The 20,576-nt window shown below is 41.1% G+C and overlaps 1 protein-coding gene across 9 annotated transcripts in view; it reads right to left on the bottom strand.

Moving 5' to 3' along the window:
• Positions 1-20,576, bottom strand: part of SMARCD3 (SWI/SNF related, matrix associated, actin dependent regulator of chromatin, subfamily d, member 3) — a 106,845-nt gene continuing 86,269 nt past the window's right edge. For 8 of the 9 annotated variants that reach the window (XM_064445314.1, XM_064445313.1, XM_064445309.1 and 5 more), the window contains 5 exons: positions 16,749-16,846; positions 9,925-10,060; positions 7,603-7,725; positions 4,201-4,286; positions 1-4,086 (listed from right to left, as the gene is read on the bottom strand). In XM_064445314.1, the coding sequence (XP_064301384.1) occupies positions 3,774-4,086; positions 4,201-4,286; positions 7,603-7,725; positions 9,925-10,060; positions 16,749-16,846 (756 nt within the window). In that variant the 3' untranslated portion in view covers positions 1-3,773. Of the gene's footprint in view, positions 4,087-4,184; positions 4,287-7,602; positions 7,726-9,924; positions 10,061-16,748; positions 16,847-20,576 lie in introns of all 9 variants that reach the window. The other variant, XM_064445319.1, reaches the window with a different exon arrangement.

Genomic DNA, 20,576 nt, shown 5'->3' with positions numbered 1-20,576 from the left:
CACAGTTGTATTTTTTTAATCGAGTTCCTTTCTTCAATGAGATTGGAGAAGGTGTTTATCATACAGGGTCTGGCAGAACAGATACATCCTATTAAACAACAGAGCAGTTACAGAAAGGAGACCTCTTTCTTCAGGAAAAAAGATCTTTCTTTTCCCCCTCATCTATTTGCACTGCCATTAAAGGGTTCTCAACACAAAAACAGGCCAAAAAACCCTCAATACCTGACTAGCATTTTGGCAAAATTAGGAGCCCTGGGATATGCACCAATCTTGATATACGCACTAGTATTTTCACTCAGCTTCCACAGGATAAATTCTATTACAATGTGGTGTCTAAAACCTGCCAGCTGAAACAATGTCTGCACTACAACTACCAACCCTGCTAAGTCGAAAAATTGAATCCCTGTTGATAACACTGGAAAATGTTTTGACAACGTGTCTCAAAGTTATTTGCAGAACATTTGGTTCTGCCCTGCATGCCTATTGCCCAGGCTACATACAAGTTGAGACTGGCTCTCTACCACATGCTCTCTACATGTATACATACACACACGCACACAAAATATACTGACTCACATGGACTGTGCTATTTCCAACAGTGTCCTGCACATCACACAATCACAGAATCCCAGGTTGGAAGGGACCTCAGGGATCATCTAGCCCAACCTTTCTGGGAAGAGCAGAGTCTAAATAAGATTATTATCCTGTGCTATGTCTTACTGGCAGTTCAGTGGCACCCTGCTCCATCTTTTTATTTCATTTTTCCACTGCTGTATTCCTCTATTCCATAATCAAAAATTTGTGTTCCCTTTAATTTCTAAGAAACGCTTGGTCTGAATCCTGACTTATGGCCAACAGCTCAAAGGACTAAAAAGAGTATTTCAAACCTGCCATGTCAACACTTCAGCTCCAAGATATAGTTCCCTTCTATTGGCACTCCAGAATTCTGTTTTAATCCTTTCCCAGTTTATGCTATATTTTCTAACAATCTATATTATTATCTATACATTAACTACTTCTATGCACAGAATGGTTTTTTTTGTAGTATGGACAGATTTGTATTGTACTGTGGCAGCAACTGAAGACCCCAAAACATCTTGTCATCTTTCATACACACAGACAACCATCCTGAACTTAAAATGAATTTATCATTCACAACCTGCCACAATTACATGCCTGTTCAGTACCGCTGCCTTTCATTTTTGTATGCCCAAGTAGCATTTGGTCCAGTTCCTCCCAGTATTGCTCCATTATTTCCCTTCAAATATAATTTACCTTTTTTGCAAACAAGCAAGCTCCTGGCTGCACTCCTGGAACAGGGGACAAAATTTCTCTGTGTCTCTTCATTAAAAGGCCTGAACTGCTTCTGAACACAGGAAAAAAGCATCAGAATCTCAAACCCCAGTTTAACCAGAGGAAAGGCACCTGACAACTATTCCCAAGACTTACTGTTGGTGACCAGTCATATTATGTACAGTAGGAATATGGACAGTGGGATATAAGTATTTAGCTTTTGGATTGCCATCTTCAGTGCCAGCTACAGTGGCTGACTTATGCATGTGCTTGCGCATGCACACACGCGCGCATGCACACACACTCTCCAGCATAGCATTGGTGCTTAACATGATTCACCTTCCAGTGACGCCATTGTGACCACGGGGCAGCAACACCACATTAGTTTCATTAATTTGATCCAAAAGAGACTTGGAAACAGACTCATCTAATTCATTCTACATTCTAAAAGCAGGCTGGACTCTATTACGTTGCCAGCTGTGGCACATGACTGAAATGTCTCTATACAAATATTTGCTATGTCAATGGGAAAGTTCTCAAAAAACAGAATTCCCTGGCAGACATCCTGCAGGCATCTATCCCAGTCCCATGCCCTTCTCACATCCTTGCATATCTTTCTCCACATTTCTTGTTCCTGGAGACTGAATGCATCCCCTGAATGTAACTGCTCTGTTTACCACATACAGAAAAGAGTTTTATACACTGGACAGCATGCACACAACTGACACAGCAGCGTAATAAATATGGAAGCACAGTAGCAGATGACCCCCACTGTTTCCACTGTTTTCCCTCATAATGCTTGCTTGTAGTCCAATTAGTGGAGTCCTAAAGTAAATAAGATTTCAAGTCATTCAGTGTCTGGCAGCCTCACAGCCCCTCGCTATACTCAGTTTAAGACTGCAGGACTTCACGTTTTACTGTAAAAAGAGGTTTTGACACAAAAAGAAGTTCCATATGAAGCCATTCCCAGTACAAGGCCTCAGGCAAAGAGATACAGCTATGCTTTTTCTTACACCAGTGGTTTTGCGTGACAGTACTGCCATCATATGACTGCAATAAAACGTGTATTTTCCAAGACACCTCTGAACGCAACGGTCAGAGTAAAAGCTATGGCAATATTAATGTGAAAGCAGAGGTATTAAATAAAGGGGTGGAAGAGAAGACTCTTCTGTGACTGGACGTAAGAAACTTTTAAGTTCAGCTAAGAAAGAAATTAGCCAAGATAGCAGAAGAGAAAAGGACAATACTACAGCAAAATGCATTATTCAGAAGCGCTGCCTCCCTTCTGTACCACATGTGAATTTGATTCTCTTTCGAAGAAAGTGAAAGACAGGAGATGAAAAGGAGTAACCTAGAAGAGGATTCTGAGTGCCACATCATCTGGCAGCTGCTTTTTGGACTAGAAAGCTTGTTGGGCCTTGATTACAAACTATTTTATGCATTACTCACAATGGGGGGGGAGGGTTTAATGAAGATGTCCCTGCTTCCAAGTAAATATGGTGTAAATCCCCAGTCTGAATTTGCCATACATTTACAAAGATGGTTTCCAAGGGATACGTTCTCTGTGCTATTTAAGGCTGATAGTGCTTTATAACTCAACAGCATCCTATATAACCAGTACATATCATGTATGAGGGAACTAAATAATTCATAGTAAGAGGCAGTTCACCTATGATCAAAATGTGAGAACAATCCAGGGACTCCATTAACATCTTGAAGTAAAGAGAAAACTGGCACATTATATGAAGTTAAGCTTCTTGGATTCTGCACCAACGTAACAATTAGGTAAGTTCTTTCCAGTGCTGAACCCTCCTGGCACACAGAGAAACATTTAAGAAATCTCATATTTTACATATATGCTTATTGTTAATATCTGCTGTGTTCAAGGCAGATATCAGCAAAGCACCACTAAGTTATTTTCATTTTCTCAGAATGCCTCATTTCTTGCTTCGACCTCAGCTTTGCCAACACCACTGATATTAAGGATGCCTAAGAAGCTCTTATCCCAGGGATAATTCTCTTCCTCTCAGTACAGCACATTGATCATACCCATCTAGTGATACGTAATTCAGTCTACCTTTCACTGCAGGGGCAAGGGAAAGAGGAAATATTAGAGTTCGCAGAAGAGATGGGCTGACTATACTTCTTTCTTCCAGAGGGGCTCTTCATTCCAGGAATGAAAATCCTCTTAGTTTGTTCTTTCACATGGTGAGATGGCTTCTTGCACTGCTCCAGCTGTAATAAAAACTCTGTTCAGGAATATAAAGCAGTCCACAGCTATAAGAAAGACTATCTTGTCTAATTCCACAGAATTTATGATTTAAGACTCTTAGGTAACATAGGATGAGAACTGCATTTATTTCTCTAAATCTGAAGTCTCCTATAACACCCATCTCAACATCCCCCATCAATGCCACCCATGATTCTATGCATATCCCATTAGGATTTGCTGTGTAGTGTCTTGAACTTTCTGGTAAAACTTAATGATGCATGTTGATGAATGAACCTTTAATCTTCTTTAACACTTGTACTGCGCTGTCTTTGGCCTGGAATGGTTTGAGACACCCCCAACGGGCAAGATTTTCAAGGGTCACTCTAAAGCTGGTGTTCTGACTGGTGTGTTGATAGTACATTCTCATCCAGTCAGGAAGCAGGTCCATGTGTAACAGTGAGCTAAGTAACACTGAAAAGTCCACTGGTTTGGTGGTCATGATGCCAATGAGATCTTGTGAGCGGTACTTATGTGTTGCGCACTCCCAGAGATTGTTCCAGTTCCTGCCGGCGCTGCTGGATCTGAAAGAGAACGGGAAACTGTACAGTTCAGCAGATTCAATTGTTCAGTGGCAGGAAGATTCATTTGTAATCCAGCATTGTGGATAATTCCTTCATACCTTGCAGTAGAAATACCTGCTCACAGCCTCTTGAGACCATGGCTCATGATAAAATTCAGCTCTGCGTTCTTCCTCTGGGTTCCCAACTACATCAGTCATCACCTGTGACAAAAATAAAAACATTTTTCACTATAGCTCTTCTACTTCACCGAGAAACATTCAGATTTACCTAGAGTCAAAACTTATCTACAATACTACATTAAAAATGCTCAGGGCTGTTCTGTAAGCCCAAGGCAAACGGATGATGAATGGCATCCATCCAAAACAAGACGGTCACATACAGACTGTGAATTCTGAACAGTTCCTAACCTCTGCTCCTCAGCTGTGCCAATGAATAATTCTAGACACCAGTAGCTGCCCAGGCTAAGTGCCATGATCTCTAGTAACTTAACAGCATGGACAGTTTAGTTCCAGTGCCCAGGAAAAGTTCCCTGGCACTGTATATTTTATTAGCCTATGTATCCAAAGAACATCAGTAGTTGCCCATACACAGGGTAACAGCTTGAAATTGTTAAGGTATTTACATCAGATTGAAGCATAAATCTATACCAGTATTGCCCTCATGTCAAACTGTATCTTACCTTGATTTCAAGGAAAGTTCTGATGGGGAAAGCATTAAGGAAAAATAACTATATTGAAATGAGAGGAACAGAAAACCCTAGTAATTCCAAAATGACCGGCCCTGAGCTGATTTTTCAGTCTCTGTGCAACTGCCAAGAAAGCATATTTTAAAAACCAACAAGTTGTTGAAGGAATTAGTGGATGGGACCACCTGGAAAACTGCCCTTAGGGACAAAGCAGCTGAACAGGGCTGGCAGCTCTTTAAGGACATTTTTCTTAGAGTGAAGGAACTCCAAATGCCCATGGTTAAGAAACTGGTCAAGAAAGGCAGGAGTCTGGCATGGCTCAGTAAGGTCAAACTAAAGTGAAAGAAGAAAATGCACAGGCAGTAGAACCAGGGACATATATGTTGGGAAGAATATAGGGATGCTGCCTGGATGTGTAGGGATGGGCTCAGGAAAGCTAAGGCACAGCTGGAGCTGAATTTGGCAAGCGATGCGAAGAATAATAATAAGGCCCTTAACAGGTACGTTGGCCAGAAATGGAAGATTAAAGAAAATGTACACCTCACCCCACAGTAAATAAGACAGGAAAAACTGGTGACAACCAATATGGAGAAGGCTAAGTTAACAAATTTTTTCCGCCTGAGTTTTCAATGGTAATCTCTCTTCCCACGTCTCTCAAGCCCCTGAACCTCAAGGGGGAAAGAAGTCTCACCCATTGTAGGAGAAGGTCAGATTTGAGACCATCTGAGGAACCTGAACACACACAAGTCCATGGGACCCTACAAAATGCATGCCAGGGACTGGCTGATGCAGACACTAAGCCACTGTCCAACACATTTGAAAAGCCACAGCAGTCAGGAGAAGTCCCCAGTGACTGGAAAAAGGGAAACATCACTCCCATTTTTAGAAAGAGTAAAAAGGAGGACCCTGGGAACTACTGACCAGTCAGCCTCACTGTGCCCAGTAAGATTACTCCACAGATCCTCCTGGAAGACATGTACGAACATATGGAAGGCAGAGAGGTGATTAGGAACAGCCAACATGGCTTCACCAAAGGCAAATCATACGTGACTGATCTAGTGGTCTTCTACAATGGAGTGACTGCATTGGTGGATAAGGGCAGAGCAACCGATGTCATCACCTGGGTCAGGGCAATCCTCAGGCTCAATACAGACAAAGGATGAATGGATTAAGAGCAGCCCTGCAGAGAAGGATTTGGGGATACTAGTGGACAAAACATTAGATGTGAGTTGGCAATGTGTGCTTGCAGCCCAGAAAGCCAATCGTATCCTGGGCTGCATCAGAAGAAGCATGGCCAGCAGGTTGAGGGAGGGGACTGTGCCCCTCTGCTCTGCTTTCGTGTGACCCCACCTGGAGTACTGCATCAAGCTCTGGGGTCCACAGCACAAGAAAGACATGGAGCTGTTGGAGCAGGTCTAGAGGAGGTGGTCAGAGGGCTGTAACACCTCTCCTATGAAGAGAAGATGAGAGAGCTGGGGTTGTTCAGCCTGGAGAAGAGAAGGATCCGGGGAGACCTTACTGCAGCCTTTCAATGCCTAAAGGAGGCTTATAAGAAAGATGGAGAGAGAGTTTTAACCAGGACCTGTAGTGACAGGACATGGGGCAATGGTTTTAAACTGAAAGACAGTAGGTTTAGATTAGGTATAAGGAAGACTCTTTTTACAGTGAGGGTGGTGAGACACTGGAACAGACTGTCCAGAGAAGCTGTGGATGCCCCATCCCTGGCAGTGTTCAAGGTCAGGTTGGATGGGGTTTTGAGCAACCTGATATAGTGCAAGGCATTCCTGCCCACAGCAGGGGTGCTAGACTAGATCATCTTTGAAGGTTCCTTCCAACCCAAATCATTCTATGATTCTATAAAAAAACCCCAAACATCTGATTACTAAGTCTCCAGCATCACAGAATCAAAGGTAAATATAAAATTATTGGCACCTTTTGCAGAGTAGTATTGTGCAATCACAATTCTGGTGCCAGCAGGGCAGAACATTATAGAAAAGGCCCTTGTGGGACTGGTTGCCAGTCAGGGACAACACTGAATAACTCTTCTATGTGTGCAGCTAGAAAAGCTCCACAACACCTTAGTTTCTAAGCTCTTCAAGCTAAAGGCTGCTTTATTTAAATATTCATTCAGATGCCTGTTCCCTTCTGAATACAATACAAATAATAATGATAAACTTAGCAGTAGATTTTTGGAAGACTACTGACTACAACCTAGACATATATATTTAAAAGACAACATTATCTTATTAAAATAATTTCATGGATTCATTAATACAACTGGTTTTGAGGTGCCTGAGTTAAAGACACAAAGTGTGAAACTTTATGATGAACAAAGTACTAATTTTTGCTGGCAAACAACTGAACTTTACATTCCATTTCTTGGGTCTCTCAAAGTTAAGCTCAAAAGCAGCTGATATTTAATCTGCCTATTCCTTAAATATGATTAAATTATGAACTAACAAAATGCCCATATTGTGTTATTGTACTATGGGATGCTCCTATAATTATAGCTTTATTAGCTTTAATAAAAGCTATATTAAAGCTTTATATAGATTTAATTTTATGGGGTACACTGACAGCCCTGCACTTTAATCTTACTGTCTGACCACAAATTCACCTACCACCGCCATTAAGCACCACTAGTCCACTGGAAGTGGAACACAGGCTAAACTGTCTTTCCTGCATACTGTCTGCTCTGGGATTGCAGTATTCCACTCATTGTCTTCCACCGATTTTCTATCCTGGATATTTTAGCTATACACTCTATATACATTTAGATAAAATTCTTACATTCTGTTCCACTACTCGTTCTTCTTCAAACCTTAGCTCACCTTAAGATCCCTGCTTTGGGACCGCAGAAGATCTTGGATGTATCCTTTGGGATCTTTGGAGAAACTCAGCATGAAATCACGTTGTATTTTTAACTGATTTATGGATTCGATTGTCTCATGAATCTGACAGAAGAAAACAAAGCAAATGTTACTTAATTCCTCCCATGTTCCAGTGACCTTGAGGTCAGCCCCATTAGCATCTTTGTACTTCTTGCAATGTACAAAGGTGACAATCCTACACTGCAGACTTGTGTCCCATGACTTTTTCTCTTCTAAGAGGGAGTTAACTGCACTCCTGCAATTACATTTTGGTTTCACTTGTACTTCTGCAATACAGATATGTACAGGGTTCTTCTTCACTTCCTCTGTTGAACTGCTGGACGGCATGCTATATACCATACTGAAGAGCTAAGTCATTTCACTGTACAATGTAGTAACTTCCTGGGTATAATCAGCCTTTCTGCCAAATCTGGGATTTTTCAGGAAAGGTGCTATAGAAATATGTCTTTAAACAGTGCCCAATGCAACAGAGCAGTTATTCCCCTGGTTCATCATCATCATATCTTCAATACACTGCTCTGATGCTTAAAATTTCTGGTGATTGCCTGATCAAGTCCATGTTAAATTAAATCACATAACAGCCATGATTTCTAGAGTTTTTCTTATGAGAAAGCCTATTGAAGTCACAATGGCTGCAAAAACAAGAGAAGTGTGCACAACGAGGAATCAGGAATATGGAAGGTTTATGGAAAATTAGTCATATCTTCAGAAATATTATGAAAGAAATCAGCATTAACCAGCAGGGAAGAATGAAGGCTCCTAAGAGAAGTCAAGGCCCTATAATTATCCTGGATAACAAAATCAAGTATGATTGATGGGAGGACAGCAAATGAATCATTTGCACATACATACACAGAAAAGCAAACCTTTGCTACCGTGTTCCTCTAAAATTCTAGTTTGAGATTGTAAACCTGTCTTGCATAATTTCATGTGTACATCTATTTTGCCAAAACAGCTAATGTGGCCAGGCACATGGGAGAAAATAATCTGCCCCGATCTGGCTGTGCCATCAAGGCCACTAGTGTGGGCATAACTATATGGTATGTTAACAGAAGAGAGCTGCTGTTAACTTAAAAATCATTCCTTATTTGGTGATGTAGCCATGCTGGAGAGAAGTCTGTTGGTATGTACTGAGTTTCCAGCAGAGGACTCTGGCAGCATAACAATAAATGGTACAGATTATAACAATAACAATGCAGCAGTCAATGCCTGTTTACCCATAAGTGATTTCAGTAACTTCGCTAATCACAGCTTGCCCTCTGCTGTAGTAAATGCTCAAAAAAAGAGGTGATACAGACATGGGAAGAGGTTAGCTGGACTGGAAACAGAATAATCCTATGTATGCTGCACGCAAGTCTATATAGGCTGAGAACAAACTGGCTGAGCAGCTGCCGTGCTGAAAAGGACCTTCCTCAAGAACCATAAAACAAAAGATGCTGCAACAGTTACCAGAATCCATAGGATTGCTAGTGTCCAAACCCCCTTTAAAACTGCATCAAGACCAGAGTTTAGCGTATTTGTTTGTACTAGAGGTAAACAAACAGAAACTGGGCCTGACTGTACACCACATAAATCATCTCTGGTCCATGATGTCACACCTCTTCTTCCCTTGCTCTGAGAAGCCACTTTTGTTTACCCCTTAACAAGCCAAATCACCCATTTACACATGTGCCAAAAGCTGGCTAACAGTCCTCATGACATGAATCTCTAATACAGCCTGCAGAGCTCACCACTGCTGTAAGACGGATACTATTATTTGAAGTGTGCACAATCCTCTTTCAGTAACACTGAAAACAAGTCTGCCAAACTGCTCCAAGTGATTTTTCTGCCATGCATTTTCCATATTTGCACCTACTGTAGAGAGTTGTTCTGCAACCATGCAGGCACAAAACACATCTGGAGTATGAGCTTCTCTTAGCTTTGTCTTACAGCAATTTAGCAAGGTACCATGACCTCTCAATAAACAGTTACAGTCAAACAGATCAGAAAATTCCTGAATGCCAGGGAACTCATTATACCTCCTGTGAAACTCTGCTTCTATCACCGCAACAACTGTGCCAGGCCCTGGATCAAATCCTAAGCGGGAATGCCATTCACCCCTCTGTATTCCCATTGCATGGGGCTGATTCATCCCTTGAAAGCACATCCAACTGAGAAGTGCCTATCTTGCAACATTACTGTCTTTGATGTGTGACACCAAACCCACATGAAGGTACATAATGAGTATATATGCCATGTGATAATTGACTCCTGGGCTAGTACCTTGTTGTCCAATGCTGTAATCTCCTGTTGGTTAGCTGTTGAGAGAAGAAAACTACTCATCTGTCCCTTTAATGGGTCTTCAACTTCTACATCTATGTCATAACAAGCCGTCTTCTTCTGATCATTGGGGTCGACACTATGGAGAGTATAACAGAAGATCATGAGAACTACCATAGTGAATTGGAATAAATATCCAGCCAGAATACACTCTGATGAAGCCTGTTGCAGATGCTGTAAGAAAAGTTTAAGAACAGGTTATCTTTATGTATTTATATATCCTAGTATATCCTCTTATCTTTCATCAGTCAGAATTCAGAGACTTTTGAGCTGGAGGTTTTGTCCAGATCATCAACTTTAATAGCTGCTAATGGACATAGTCTTCATTAAATTGTCTAACACCTTCCTGAGACCTGCTATAACTCTGGCCTCCAAAGCAATCCCCAGTGGTAAATACCATACTGGTATGGTCTCTGCTCGACTGCATCTTTTTTGAGTTAAGGTAAGTAGAACTGTATACTACCATTCTGGATTTGAGCACATAATGACATTTTAGTTGGTTCTCAGTTCCTTCTCTAATAATTCCTAGCACTGTAATTGTTTTGGCAGCTATGCAGCATTGTAATGATTCCCAGCTACTTCTTGAGAGGTAACAGTGAATACTTTGTATTCACACAGTATGAACACTTTGTAAAGTTGCCTGCTGAATTCTTCAAAGAATATAGCCAGTCATGCTGTCCTGTTATAGAAGCTACATTGACTCTTCCCCAATATATCGCATATCTATCAACTCCATTCTCTGCTACAGTTAGTACCAATTGGCTTCCAATGTCCAGATTGGTCCTGGTATGTTTTTGGCATCACGTTAACTATTTACCACCCCTCTGTTACTGAAGGACATTTCAGTAATAGGTAACACACTGTGTAGAATCATTTAGGTTGGAAAAGACCCTCACGACCATCGAGTCAAACTGTAAACCTAACATTGCCAAGTCCACCACTAAATCATGTCCCTAAGCACCACGTCTACATGTCTTTTAAATACCTCCAGCGATGGTGACTCAACCACTTCCCTGGGCAGCCTGTTCCAATGCTCAACATTCCTTTCGGTGAAGGAATTTTTTCCTGATATCAAATCTAAACCTCCCCTGGTGCAACTTGAGGCCGCTTCCTCTTGCCCTCTTATTTGTTACTTGGGAAAAGGGACTGACAACCACCTTACTACAAGTTCCTTTCTGGTAGCTGTAGAGAGCAATGAGGTGTCCCCTCAGCCTCCTTTTCTCCAGGCTAAACAACCCCAATTCCCTCAGCCGTTCCTCATAGGACTTGTGCTCTAGACCCTTAATGAGCTTCATTGTCCTTCTCTGGATACGCTCCAGCACCTCAGTGTCTTTCTTGTACTGAGGTGCCCAAAGCTGAACACAGTACTCAAGGTGCAGTCTCGCCAGTGCCAAGTACAAAGGGACAGTAGTTGGTAGTTAAGTAACTTTGTGGAAAGTTCTGCATTAAAAACCATTTACAACTCCTCATTTAGTGTGTGTTAAATTTACTTATTTTTGACACCTTGTTGTGATAAAGTTTTTCAGATACACTCTTTCCACCTGCCCTCCAAAACCCATACTGCACAGGTATGGGTCCCTCCCTAATCTCAAAAGTTAACATCGATTAAAAGAATTAATTTTGATATTTTTTTTTTAATCAGACTTTAAGCAGCTGGCTGTCTTCCAAGAACAGTTTTTTAGACCTTATTACTTTCTCAGGTTCAATAGTAGACTTCCTACTTCCAGTATATTTCAACCAATCTTACTATTTTCTTTTTCATCTTTAACAAGCTAAATATAAGTATTACTCTTTGGCTTGCCTTATCCTAAATTGATAGTTAATTTGTTGGGGTTTATACTTAACATTTACTTCATCTTTAGACTAAAGTTTCTTGGCAATAAAACAGTTTTTCAGCCCAGCAGTTGGTAAATCAGACTTCAGTTGTTGCCACTTGTAATATAAAAATGCTGGCTTCTCAACGTTGCTTTTGAAATATCTAGGTTGTGTGCATCTGCTGTAGGTAGTTAAAAACTGGCTCAGGATCTAATTGAGCTTGTTAGGCTTGGGGGAGCAGAAGAACTTCCACGGATGGACTGGCATTAGGAGTGTTGCAAGCAGGTGGAGGGGGGTGGTCCTTCTCTATACTCAGCAATGGTGAGGCCACACGTGGAGTACTGTGTTCAGTGTTGGGCTTCCCAGAAAAAGGGAGATATGGAGCTACCAGAGAGTGTTCCATGAAGGTCCATGAAGATGATTAAGGTATTGGAACACCTCACACATGAGGAAAGACTGAGAGATCTGGGACTGTTCAGCCTAGAGAGCAAAAGGTTTTGGGGCAAGAGAATGTATCAATACCCAAAGGGAGGGTTTAAAGAAGATGGAGCCAGGATCTTTTCAGTGGTACCCAGTGACAGGACAAGAGGCAATGGGTGCAAAGGGAAACACAGGAGGCTCAGTCTGAACCACAGGAAACAATTTTTTACTCTAAGGCTGACCAAGCACTGGCACAGGTTTCTCAGAGAGGTTTTGATGTCTTCCATGTTGAAGATGTTCAAAAGCTGTCTGGACACGGTCCTGGCCAACTGGCTACAGGTGGCTCTGCTTGAACAGGGGACGGCATTTGACCAGATGATCTCCAGAGGTCATTTCCAAGTGTTGTCTTTGCCTCCATTTCTCCTGCTGCATCCTGTCCTCAGGCCTCCCAGGTCCCTGAGCCTATGTCAGAGTCAAGAGAGCACAGCTCTTCAGAGGGACCTTGAGAGGCCACAGAGCAGGACAGCAGTCCAACATTGTAAAGTTCAATGAAAGCAAATACCAAGTTCTGCTCCTGGGATAGAATGATGCCATGGAGTGGTACAGGTGGGCATCAACTGGGTAGAAGGCAGTTTTGCAGGAGAGGACCTGGGGGTCCTCATGGACAACAAGCGGAGAATGAGTCTGTGAGGTAAGCCAGCTGTGACAAGGTTCAACTGCAAAATGGGCTGTATTAGCATAAGCATTGCCATCAAGTCAAGGAAAGAGGCTTTTCCTTGCTATGCCACACTCGTGAAACTGCATCTGGACTCCTGGGGCACAGGAATAGAAAAACATGGTGTTCTGGAGTGAGGCCTGCAGAGGACCACCAGGATGTCTGGGGGCTGGAGCACATGCCTACAAAGAGAAGCTGCAACAGCTGGGTTTGTCTAACCTTGAGAAGAGGGAAGGGAGACACTGTTGGTGAATGCAACTGCCGTATGGGACGGTGAAGAAAAGAACTTCTCTTGGAGGTGCACAATAATAGGATGAGAGGCAACAGAAACTCACTACAACATGGGCAATTGAGCCAGTATAAGGAACTTCTTTTTTTTAATCATGATGGTAGTCAAAAAGGGGAAATCAAGAGCTAACCTATTTATAATAGGAGAATACTGGAGAGCTATGCTTTGTAGCCTACTTATGTAATGTTAAAAGTGTGTGTGGGGCACAGCTTTCTTCTTTACAGAAATGGGAAATCCCACAGAAGTATCTCCCCATACTTCTGATTTCAGGTGTGCCAGCTGCAGTAAGTAGTACAACTCAAGAAAAGCTCCAGATCCAGCTTGAGCTCAGGTAAGAAGATTTGACTTCTACCAGTTCTAAGTTTTGTGCATTTGGTATTGAAGAGACCAGAAACTATTATACACTCTGTATTTTTTAATTGTATCCTGCATTCTCCTTGAGTCTACCTAATATTTAAAATATTTACCAAGATTAGAGGCTTTTTGTTCATTTCTATTTTATTTCCACTTTGACCCCATTGCATTTTTTTGTTTTCTGTTTCAAAAAGGGGGGGTGGTTGGTATCTGAAGAGTGGTTCTAAAAAACTGTTATTTCTAGAATGAGTTTAGAATACTTCACATTTTAGTCTCTGTGCACATACTCTAAAACTAGAATGAATACTCCCACTCTACTCAGCACTTGTCAGGCCACACCTGGAGCACTGTGCACAGTTCTGGTCCCCGCTGTACAAAAAGGATGTGGACGGGCTGGAAGGGGTCCAGAGAAGGGCCACCAGGATGATCAGAGCACTGGGAAGCTGCCATATGAGGATAGGCTGGGAGAGCTGGGTTCGTTCAGCCTTGAGAAAAGGAGGCTCAGAGGGGATCTCATCCCCATGTACCAGTACTTAAGGGGCAGCTACAAAGAAGATGGAGACTCCCTTTTTACACGGAGTCCCATGGAGAGGACAAGGGAGAATGGACACAAGTTGCTCTTGGGGAGATTCTGATTCGACACAAGAGGGAAATTTTTCACATTGAGGACTGCCACCACTGGAATGATCTCCCCAGGGAAGTGGTTGACTCCATGTCCATGTTGGACGCCTTTAGGATTCGTCTGGACAGGGTGCTGTGCCATCTTGTCTAAGCTGGGCTCTTCCCAGAAAGGTTGGACTAGATGATCCCTGAGGTCCCTTCCAACCTGGGATTCTGTGATTCTGTGAATAACTGTGATCTAGTTGAGCTTGTAGAAGGCCTGAGGATTTCTCTGAATTAAGAACACATATATTTAAAATCACTAGTGTTGAAAAATTCCCTGTGGCCGTGTGCTGGTTTTGGCCGGGATAGTGTTAATTTTCTTCATAGCAGCTAGTATGGGGCTATGTTTTGGATTTGTGCTGGAAACAGTGTTGGCAACACTGGGATGTTTTAGGTACTGCTGAGCAGGGCTTGCACAGAGCCAAGGCCTCTTCTGCTCCTCTCCCCACTCCATGAGTGAGTAGGCTGGGGGTGCAGAAGAAGCTGGGAGAGGACACAGCTGGGACAGCTGACCCCAACTGGCCAAAGAGAGATTCCATACACACCATACAATACCACACAGCAATAAACTGGGTGGGGGGGCAGGATGCTGCTCAGGAACTTGCTGGGCATCAGTCAGTTGGTGGTGAGCAATTGTTTTAATCTGCATCACTTGTCTTTCTTGGGTTTTATTTCTCTCTCTCTGTTATTTTCATTTTAATTCCAAATTTTGCAGTTGTTGTTTTTATTATTCTAATATTTTATTTAAATTATTAAACTGTTTTTATCTCAACCCACAAGTTTTCTCACTATTACCCTTCCGATTCTCTTCCCCCATCCCACTGGAGGGGAGTCAGCAAGGATCTGTGTGGTGCTTAGTTGCTGGCTGGGGTTAAACATCAACAAGCAATTGACAAATTGTTTCAGTGGTTGACAACATTCACGCTTAAAATTTGAATGCAGCAGGGCAGGGCTGAGGGTCTGAGAGAGTCTTTTTAAAGCTCAGCTGGACTAGGTTCCTAAGCATCCTGATATAATCTGAACCTGCTTTGAGTTGGGAAGGAGGAGCTCTAGATGACCACCAGCAATCCCTTCTACTGTACATTATTCTGTGATTTCATGAATCTAAAAATTACTTACTTCCTTTAAATACATGCCAGACTTCCAGATTTATTTTAGCTTAGCTTGAGACTGTAAAGACTATTGCAAAGGGGTTCCCTCTTCTCAGGAAATTAATGCTTCCCCTTTCCATGGCATTTTGTCAGTGCAGTGTAATGCTGTCAAGTACTGTATGGTGCACACAGTGTATCAGAGAATGCTACTACACACAAGGTCCCTCTCTTTAGCTTGCATGTAACAGAAAACACCTGCCTCCAGAACCTCTTTGCCCTCTCTCTGCCCCTGGAAACATAACCATCACTTCCATGTCATTTTTCTCCAAGACAATGACTACATATCTCTGAAGACCTCAGCTTTTTCTGGTCCATCAACCAGGTCACTGAGTTGTTTTCAATGACAGTATATACACAGCTATCAACATGCATGGTAGTCAAGCTGCTTTTTGATTACTCTGGTTAATATATTCAAATTAATCAAAAAGCAAATTTTACTTTGATAGCCTATGTACTATTTAAACTTATCACATATGCTACAAATTTGAAATAAAGATCCCAATTTTAAGCATATTCAGAAATATTTGTTGTCAATATTCTGTAGGAAATCAAATCACTACACTCAATTAACAATAATGTTTAAACAGCCAGCATCAGAGTTTTGACCAAGACCACAAACGAACTTGGGAAAGACCGAAATATCTTAACAGCAAGGTTGCAATTCCCAAAAGTTTCTTTATCCCCCGTCCCCAACTGTCACTTAAATATGGAATGTGCTGGAAGTGCCCTAGATAGCTGAAAGTTGTATTTCATCTACTGTGGCAGAAATACATCTGTTTTGACAAGGATGCCGTAAGCTCACTATCTTGGTCACAATGGCCTTCTCTGAACCTAGGCATTCTTTATTGTGAATCTCTTGAGATCTCTTGACTAGTTGGCATTCTTAGAATAAGACTAACACCCAAACAGCTGACCCAATCCCAACAAAGCATGCATGGACTGGCCACTGTATTTGAAACTGCAACAGTGTTGTAAATTCTACATAATAACTCAGTGATTAGAATGATTGCCCATAATGTATAATATCTTACTTCAATTCCTTTTTTTTTTTCCCTCTAAGTGGATTCAAACTCTTGTTCCTCTCCCCTTAGGAAAGAAACCTGACTAACTCTCTCAATGGTATTCTAGCAGGGATGAAAAGACGTTTTGCATACTCCTAGAGAATTGGTGCCATTCTACTGAAAATAATTCAGAATTATGCAGATAAGAATGCCACAGAGAATGAACACAAAACAAAGTCCAAGGTACTCACCTGGAAGTTATAAAAACTGGGTTCTGGTCCCTGCTACTGTAGCTGTTTCTGTATTTTGTATAGTGAGTGTTTTGCACATGACAGTGCTGAGCTGACTGACCAGCTTACCTGATGATATGGTTTATCACTATAGGGTCTGGTGGCAGCAGCAGGTTAGTGAGTCTCTGAGGAATTTCAGAAAACTTTAGCCGTGGACAGTCAAAGATCTGGAATACAATAAAGCATGTTATTCTTGTCCAAAACCTAAATTGCAGTTAAATGAGGAAGTAAGGAATCAACAGTTCAAAAGTAAGGTGATTTGGAAAGCTATAATTCTGGCTCCTTGAACAGAATAAACTTTCGGTCACTTCTGTCCCTGCAAATTTCTGCTGTAATTACAATCTGGGCTGGCTGACAGATGCATCAGATGGCAACAATTTCAGGTGGCCCACTTTTGTTTTAGCTGCTGAAGGGCACGGGCCGCTTTAATGGGACATCAGGATAAACCACACCAATGATGGGAGAGAACTGAACACTTGCTCTCTCACTAAGGGTTGGCTGCAACATATCATAAAGAAAACTATTTCTTTTTAACCAGAGGAAATATAAAATTATTTTTCTCTTTTTTTTTCCAAGGCATGTTTCCTGCAATATTTTATGCTAAAGAAAAATACAAGAAAACATTTTTGGATTTTAAAACAATTTGCAATTTATTTTTTTAAAAGATTAAGGGAAAAAAGGCAACATGGTTTTATTTATTTTTAACCAAAACCTAAACAACCTGTTGGAACAGATCCACTTCTTTCCAATCAACATCTCATGGTTGCCTTCTCTTTACTACGGTCCAGAAGCGAAATATGTATTGAATTCAGAAAAAAAAAAAATCTCTTGAAAAGCATCAAAATCTGTAGTTTTTGGAAGTTTTCTGTAATTGCAGTGCTTTGCTGTGAATCTAGAATGACACCTTACACCTGGGGTTGTCAGAAATATAATTATTACAGCCTTTTTTCCCAACTGGGGTTTTTAGTGCTCCGAACAACTGAATAGGCTTTTCTCTAAAGATATTCCATTTGGACTGACTTAAAAAAAAAACCCAACTATGTATATATTAACATTTGCCTGAAAGCATGCTGTTACGTGGAGGCATTTTGTGAAAATGTTGAGGCCTATGCAAATGCCTCTTAGGGAAACTCCACCTGGTAGAAGAGAGGTCCTACTTGTAGTATTGTAGCTATAAACAGAAACATGCTTTGCAGCTCTAGAGGCAAAGGATGCAGGCAGGGTTGAAAAGAATGGACTATCAGGTTGTAGAATGGACATCGAAGTCAGACTGTTCAACTAGGTTGCTGTAGTTCCTCAGATAGAGTATCTTCTGAAATCCATAATTTTCTGCAGCGAGGGAATTCGGTAGCAGAAATGCCTAGAAGCCAGCTCTGGCTTTTGAAATACCTTTGGACCTTTTTTCTTGCTTTTGCTTCTAACACAATGGATTGCAAATCTCCCAGCTGACATAAACACTGTTTCTAAACAGAAAAGGATCCTTCTTCATCAACTCTAAAATCTGTCTAATTTGCTGGACTTACCTGCATCCAGGAATTCAGCCAGCTAGTTTCTAAAGAGCAAGGAAGTAACCTAATCTACTGAGTCTGCAACTCACTCTGTATTTCAGTTCTGAATTCTGACAATTCATAGAGATGGCTGTGGAATTCCCACTGAAAATCTTTGCACACCAAGCTCCATCCAATCTGCTGTCACCACTGGCTCAATACTCATGTCAAACTCCTAATGTGGATGCCCAAGAGACAAGAGCTTTAAGGAGGGAAAAGGGAGCAAGTACACACACAGTGAGAGAAGCGGTGAGAGACTGAAAACTAAGGCTAGATGGAATTTTCCTAAAGTTCTCACATTCCTACTTAACCGGAGTTAATTGTCTAAACTTACAACCACTGGCTCTAAAAGCTTATACGGCTATAGTAATTCTGGGGTGTGAGCTAACTCATTCAGTGGTAATTTTTCAGTCTGTTCTGTATTGAGTCATTAGATACAGCCACAAGCACACCAGCATAGGATTTAGAAAAGCTGGCATACCAAATGAGAAGACCGGGATCTAAAAGGAAATACTAGAGACACTGATGTGTTATGTACTGCTCCCCTAAGTGATCTGTGCGCTTCCAGCTACGACCATGATTTTTTTCCAGGAGTTACATGCCTAAAACTACAGACTACAGAAATATCATCAGACTGGAAGGTGTTCCTAACCCAATTCCTTTACCCTCCGTATCTCAATCTTAGAGTATTAGGGTGAAAACCAAATAAACTCATCATGAAATGTTTCATTTGATTTAATGGGATTAGTTTTCCTAAGTACTAACATCAGTTTTAAAAGCAAGATGAGCTACTTAGGACAATTTTGCTAGAGACCTAAGGAAAACGGAATCACTAAAATCAATCCCATTTATGATTTAAATCTATGCAAGCACTGCATTCTTATGAAACTACTCCAGATTAGCCAGATCTTGCAGGGAGTGAGGTTCAGTCTCCTAGAAGACGAATCTGCTATGTCTCAGCTCTCATCTGACAAGTCTTCTGAGGATGGGAAGACAATTATCAGGTCTGATGGTATTCCTGAAGAGTTCTAACACAAAGGAGACCTATGAGCTAATAAGCCTCTGATGAGATACATGAAGAGGAGATGGCTCCAGCAAGTTCTGTTTCTAGCAAAGTTCTTAAGATGAAAATTAAAATAAATAAAAGTGAGAAGGTCCTCCTGCTTACCGTAAGTAAGGCATGAACTACTGTACTGGATCAGACAAAGGATCTCCTACACATTTACCACACTATCCTGCCCTTGAGAGTGGCCAAAGGTGGATATTAAAGGATAAATGTAAGAACGGGAGAAACACATACTGGCCCTTCCCCAAAAAACTCTCCCAATCTCCACACCTTAGCAATTACCTTGAATTTATAATAGCCAAAATTTTTTTATCCTTACATACACACTTTTAGCATTTGTAATGTCCTATCACAAGGAGTTCCTAAGTTTAACTATGCTTGATTCCTTTTGTTTGCTTTTAAGTTGCTACCTGCCAGTTTCAGTTTATGGCCTCTAATTATTTACCAAAATAAACAATAATTACTCCTTGTTCACCTTTTCCATTCTTCTCATGATTTTTCAGATCTGTTTTTACCCTCCCCTTTTCCATTTCCTCTTCAGCCTGGCACAAACAAAATTCAGTCTAAATTGGCTGTACATAAATAGAGAATGGAATTCAAATCATCTAAGCAACAGAGCAAACATCTTTGTAATTTTGCCAAAAAAAAAAAAAATGTGGTTTTAAGATGGAATTTTCATTATATATGAAAAAGACTGCATGCTGTAATTCTAAAAAGAAAACCACCCGCAAAAAAACAACAAACAACCCAAACGAGAGAGTGACTATACCACCCAGATCACTTTGGTTCCATATTCCTAAAAATACCCATGAATCCCTCAATTATTTTTTTTTATTTTGTATTTTCAAATGTGGAAAAAAACAGTGCTGTCTTTAAGTTATTTCAAGCATTGGTCACTTTAAACCACTGTAGGGCAAATTAATAACAGAAAGTAAAACCTTAAAAAGACAACTAGGACACAACTTCCATTGCAACATTTACTTTCAATGCTCACCAAAACTTTATTCATTTATTGTAACTGCCAGTACCTTCCCTAAACAGGAGTATGTCACAAACCCTACCTTCAGGTACTTTCAAAATGAATTAGGTAAGCCTGAAGCTACAGAAAAAGGAAACCCATAAAGATAGTAATAGCTCAGATAACATTAACTTTACAAAATAAATATAATCATATTTACAGAAAAGGTGGAGATGCCTTTAAGTGGCCTTCTTGGTTAATTCTAGAGGTCACTGTGAAAGACAAAAAGTCATAACATGCTACTTTCAAAACATCGTGCAGATCAT

Source organism: Phalacrocorax carbo, chromosome 2 (genome assembly GCF_963921805.1).
Source record: "Phalacrocorax carbo chromosome 2, bPhaCar2.1, whole genome shotgun sequence".
Classification (NCBI taxonomy): domain Eukaryota; kingdom Metazoa; phylum Chordata; class Aves; order Suliformes; family Phalacrocoracidae; genus Phalacrocorax; species Phalacrocorax carbo.
Note: the sequence above shows the minus strand (reverse complement) of the source record. Positions and strands in the feature narration are given on the sequence as shown.